This window comes from Chiloscyllium plagiosum, chromosome 30 (genome assembly GCF_004010195.1).
Source record: "Chiloscyllium plagiosum isolate BGI_BamShark_2017 chromosome 30, ASM401019v2, whole genome shotgun sequence".
NCBI classification, from domain to species: domain Eukaryota; kingdom Metazoa; phylum Chordata; class Chondrichthyes; order Orectolobiformes; family Hemiscylliidae; genus Chiloscyllium; species Chiloscyllium plagiosum.
This window is the reverse complement of record NC_057739.1, coordinates 42,049,088-42,054,471: the sequence shown is the minus strand read 5'-3', so window position 1 is coordinate 42,054,471 and position 5,384 is coordinate 42,049,088. Positions and strand designations below refer to the sequence as shown.

Here is a 5,384-nt window from a genome sequence, read left to right as displayed (position 1 = left end):
TTCAACCACAAGGGATGAACTCAGATTTCTCCAGTTTCCTCATTTCCCCTCCCCCCACCTTGTCTCAGTCAAATCCCTCGAACTCAGCACCGCCTTCCTAACCTGCAATCTTCTTCCTGACCTCTCCGCCCCCACCCCACTCCGGCCTATCACCCTCACCTTGACCTCCTTCCACCTAACGCATTTCCAACGCCCCTCCCCCAAGTCCCTCCTCCCTAACTTTTATCTTAGCCTGCTAGACACAATCTCCTCATTCCTGAAGAAGGGCTCATGCCCGAAACATCGATTCTCCTGTTCCTTGATGCTGCCTGACCTGCTGCACTTTTCCAGCAACACGTTTTCAGCACCAACCGATATGAAGTCAACACAAACAAATGATTTTTAAAGTATTACCACATAAATGTCTTTATTTATGAAGGTATTTGCCTTCAAGCCAACTGCCCATAAGATGCAATACATTCACAGCTAAATGGTTGGTTAGCTCAGATAACTGGACAGCTGGTTTGTTATACAGAGCACTAAAACTGTGGATTCAATTCCTACACTGGCTGAGGCTAAACCACCATCAGTTCTCACTCCCTAATGAGAGAGCAGCCCTATGATACCATAGAATCCCCACAGTGTGGATGCAAGCCAGTCAGACCATTGTGCCCACACCAACCCTCTGAAGAGCATCCCACCCAGATCCACTCTATCCCTGTATTTCCCAGAGCTAACTCACCTTCCCTACACATCCCTGGACACCACAGACAATTTAGCATGGCTAACCCACTTATCCTCTAACCTGCATATCTTTGGACTGTGGGAGGAAACTGGAGCATCCAGAGAAATCCCACACAGACACAGGGAGAATGTGCAAACTCCACACAGACAGTTGCCCGAGGGTGGAATTGAACCTTGGTCCCTGGTGCTGTGAGGCAGCAGTGCTAACCACTGAGCCACTATGCTGCCTCAATAGGATGATGGTGATTTGACTTTAGAATGCAAATTAGATTTTTTTAAAGTTCACATTTTCAGCTGGTAAAATATGAACTGTTTAGTAACTAAAACTGTTTGTTGGCACAGGATTTACAGGTTGACACAAGGTATGTAGTCCGTTTAGGATACTTCTATAAATAGGCACTCATTCGTGGGAGGGGGTATGCTGGAGTGCCAACAATTCCACTCACCCCCCTACCCCTGGTTTGAAACTCTGAGCAAATAGGTGTCAAGTGAAAGTTAGGTAATGTAAGACCATCTGGGAGAAATGCTAAGGCACCTCCTGGTGGCTGCCGGAGAGCAGCCCTGGCAGACTTCAGCTGGCTATTACCCTGGCATCTCGGTCACAAAACCTACGTGGAATGCAGGAAGCTACAGGAGGAGATCCTGCAGAGAAAAGCAAGCCAACATCCAAACCAAAGCTCAGATATCACAGAGGGAAACAACAACTTAATTCCATCTCCACACAAACAATAGAACTTTTAGCAACACATGCTCCATCACCAATCTGACAATACTGAATTGAAAATTCCGATAATAATTCTGAAGTCTCGCTAGACTCGAAACATTAACTCTGTCTCCACAGGTGCTGCCAGACCTGCTGAGTTTACCCAGCAATTTCTGCTTCTATTCATTTTAGATCTCCAGCGTCCGCAGTTCTCCAGTTTGTTTATTCCAATAATATTTCTGACTACATAACATGTTAAATATTACGAGAGTAATTCTCTAGTCTTTCTTAGAAAAATAAAGGGTAAGCCCACAAAGTTATCCTGCTTTCACTGCTTTATGGGTGTAGTCACAGTAACTTTGGTAGAGCAACAATCAATAAAGCAAGTAATTTTAGCTACTAAAGTATTTACATTTTGCCAGCTAAAACATTTTTTTTATGTAATTCACATTCAAATTTATATCATGAAGGAAAATTGTGTTCATCTGGCTCGGCATAAACAAACAGTACTTGTAAAATGATGAGGCACTCATCTAACTGATCTGATCATCCTGAAAACTGCCAGAGCAAACCAAACAAAATCGCAAAACTGACAACTATTTTTGCCGTCTCAACTTCCTGCTCAAAGATGATGAATAAGCTGAAAATCTAACCTACAGTTTTCAATTCTTCTCCCCCACAACCATGTGGCAAATAGAGTCATCTATTTAGACAGCACAGAAACAGACCTTTTTGGTCCAACTCATCCACGCCAACCAGATATCTCTCTCTAAACCCTTCCTATTCAGATGTCCCCATCCAGATGCCTTTTAAATGTTGTAATTGTACCAGCCTCCACCACTTCCTCTGGCAGCTCATTCCAAAAGTTGCATTGCAAAACACAAACTTTACTTCTTTGAGAATAGAAAGCTCAGGAAGTCACATCTTGTTACATTCTTGTTATCAGGAGGTCATGGCTGGGGGTTAGTATTTGAAGTGCAAATAGATGAACGTGGTCTTACTAAATGGCAAAACTAGTTCAAGAGGGAATAGACTGCCTCGGCTTTTAATTGATATCTTTGTATCAGCTTTTGCTGTAATTACTGTAGCGTTGGTACAGGGTTAAAACAACTTTGCAAATCTGCGGAAGCACACGAGCAGTATGATATTATTAGCGGCTTTTCTCAGACTGCAGAACATGGTAAACTAGAATTGTTTCCACTGGGGAAGATGACCCCTAAAGTCTTCTTTCTCACAGAGTTCTGTATAAAAGTGGCTCGGACTGTCAGGAGGAGTGAAGCAGTGCAGGGCTGGGAGAAACCGCTGTAGATTTGAGTCACAGTCTCCACTCCGTGGAAACATTCACAATGCTAACTACAGACTGGCTGCGATCCAGTAGTACAATACAGAGACCTCTGTGGATTCAAGTCATTGTTTGCTTCTGAGGTCTTCTCTAACTGAACGTAACACATCACAGATTGTATCGCCGAGGTTGCTTTTATATATTTTAATCCAAAAAGCTGGTTACCGATCCCCAATACTGAAGGCCTAAACTTTCTTGCATAATTATTCAGCATCAATTAGCCCTTATGAACATTCAAATGAAAACTTTTGAAAAACTTTCAATGTACACTCTGCTTTTCAAATTACTCAATGTTAACATGGCAGCTGCAAAAACACTATTTAATATAACGACAATTTCAGGTCAAATCTGGTCAAATAAATAAGCACGGACCATTTTCAGTGTAAACAGAATGAAAGGAGGTGTTTGTGTTATTGCTGGGGTAGGGAGCTGTGATACTGCCCTGCAGTTAGGTCAGCTTTTTTATTGGGATATTGGTTCTCAATGAAACACGACACCGATTCCGAACTAACTGAAATTAGGGTAAATAAATCTTAAAAAGTAACATAGAGAGCATTCATGTCAATGAGGAGAAGCTTTCAGGGGTGGGAGGGGGAACCAAGTTCACAGCGGCCAGAGTAGACTCAATTCTTTTTGCTCAACTCTCCCGGGAGTTTTTTTACAGACAGGGAAGGAAGCTCAAGCGAACTGCTCCCAGCAACTCTCTCTCTATCTCTCACCTGAAGTTACTCCCGATTCTGGGCACACACCGGGCTCTGCAAACGATTCAGAACGGTAAGCAGCTGCCTGCCTGCTTCTGCTGCAGCAGAGTGAGGGTGCGGAAATTACTGCTGTCTGGGAAAACCGGGAAGAGCAGAAAACAAGGCTTTCTCTCGGAGAGTTTGGAAATGTTGCCGAGAACAGCCCTGGACATCGAGGGGAGCCCAGGCACCGTCTCCAAATGACTGACCTCCCCCTCTCTCTCTCTCCAAACGAAGAGAGAGGACTGAAAATCCGGGCAAATTCAGAGCACTGGATCTTCTCAAATAAAGAACACAGCAGCCCATTACAAAGGCTTCACATCCGAGCTTTTGAAAATAACAGTCCTGCGCTCTCAAGAGCACTAAAAGTTAAAGTTAAATGTTATCTTTCTTTATCAGAGTTTTTCAGGAATACTTAAAACAAATGTCTGGGTCGTTGAAAGGCGAGTGTGTTTCTCAATTGTCATTTCTAACCCTAGCACGGAGGGGGGAGGCGGGGGGGCAGATGTGTTAAAGCTATTTTTTTAAAGCGCGCACACACACTAGCTTTGCAGCAGTCCCCTAACTTTGCAACCGGCAGATGTGAAAACTGTCAGCTTTCTGAGGAAATAGGAAGATGGGTTTTACACAAATCTCCACCTGATTCCCACATGCCTCTGAGCAGCAAACACATGGAAAATAAAACACCCCAGGATGGAATCCCCTCGCTCGGTTTGCACTTTTCACCTTCTCGACAGTGCCTTTGAAGTCTTCAGATCTGAAAGGAGGCGAGCTTTCAAACGTGCTTTTATTTTAAAGATAACACAGCGGTTCCGTCTAAACGGGAGGTCACAGCAAGTACTGGGGGCTTTGTAGGGTTCGATATCCCCCCACCCCCCCAATTCCCTGGAGTTATCCAAAGGGGTGGACCTTACCATTCAACCCCCCCCCCCCTTCCTCCCACACACACCTTCCCCAGAATATCTCTCTAACATTGTCCTGTCCTGGGCAGAGTGGGAACTGATCAAAAAGTTGCAGTAAAAAGTTCTGTGTGTTTGTGTGTATGACTGACTGTGCGTGTCTCTGTGTCTGTGTGTGTCTGTGAGTGTGTGTCTGTGAGTGTGTCTCTGTGTGTGTCAGTGTGTGTGCCTGTGTGTCTCTGTCAGTGTGTGTCTCTGTCTGTCAATCTGTGTGCCTCTCTGTCTGTGTCAGTGTGTCTCTGTGTGTATATCTGTGTGTGCCTGTGTGTCTCTGTCAGTGTATATGTGTGTGTCTCTATCTGTGTGTCTGTGCTATTTGGAGACTCACCCCCCAAAGGCAGCAGCAGCCTTGCTGTTGGTGTCCAGTCCGGCTGCCGTCTCCATTCCGTTACTTCATTTTGTTCCGGAGTCCCATTGGGGAGAAGAGACAAGAGGCATCTGGCCCCTTCACTCCATCCGCAGGCTGGAAACGTGGAGAGCTGAAAGCAGGCGGCGTGGGGGGGAGATGACTGACCCACTGTGCGGCTGCCTGGTCTCCTGAACAGGGAGCGGACTCAGCAAGCGCTCGCTCTGTCAATCCCATTGAAGTGAAGCAGCGGTGGGGAGAGGCTTCAGCAATGCTGCAGGTCCCTTACACACACATGTGTGTGTGCTCAGAAACAAACCCTGAGACTGAGAGAGGGAGTAAGGCGGGCGGAGAGAGGAAAAAGGAAACTTCAGAAAACTCCGAGTCCCAGAGGAGAGGCATTGGGAGGAGGTGGGTTCAGGATCTCTCCAGCAACCTGACTCCTGCAGAGCTCAAGGCCGGTCCTCCTACCCCCGAGACTGTCCACATCTCCCGGCCCAAGTGCAACGCCTCAAACAGCCCCTCAAAGCCAGCGCAGGGAGGGTTTTTTCTCTCTCTGTCTCTATCTTCT

The 5,384-nt window shown here is 45.9% G+C and overlaps 1 protein-coding gene across 1 annotated transcript in view; it reads right to left on the bottom strand.

The window, feature by feature from the left end:
* col27a1b (collagen, type XXVII, alpha 1b) overlaps positions 1 to 5,074 on the bottom strand; it is a 551,847-nt gene extending 546,773 nt beyond the window's left edge. The window contains exon 1 of the mRNA XM_043719710.1: positions 4,796 to 5,074. Coding sequence (XP_043575645.1) covers positions 4,796 to 4,851 — 56 coding nt within the window. The 5' untranslated portion in view covers positions 4,852 to 5,074. The remainder of the gene's footprint in view (positions 1 to 4,795) is intronic.
* Positions 5,075 to 5,384: the final 310 nt, after the last annotated feature.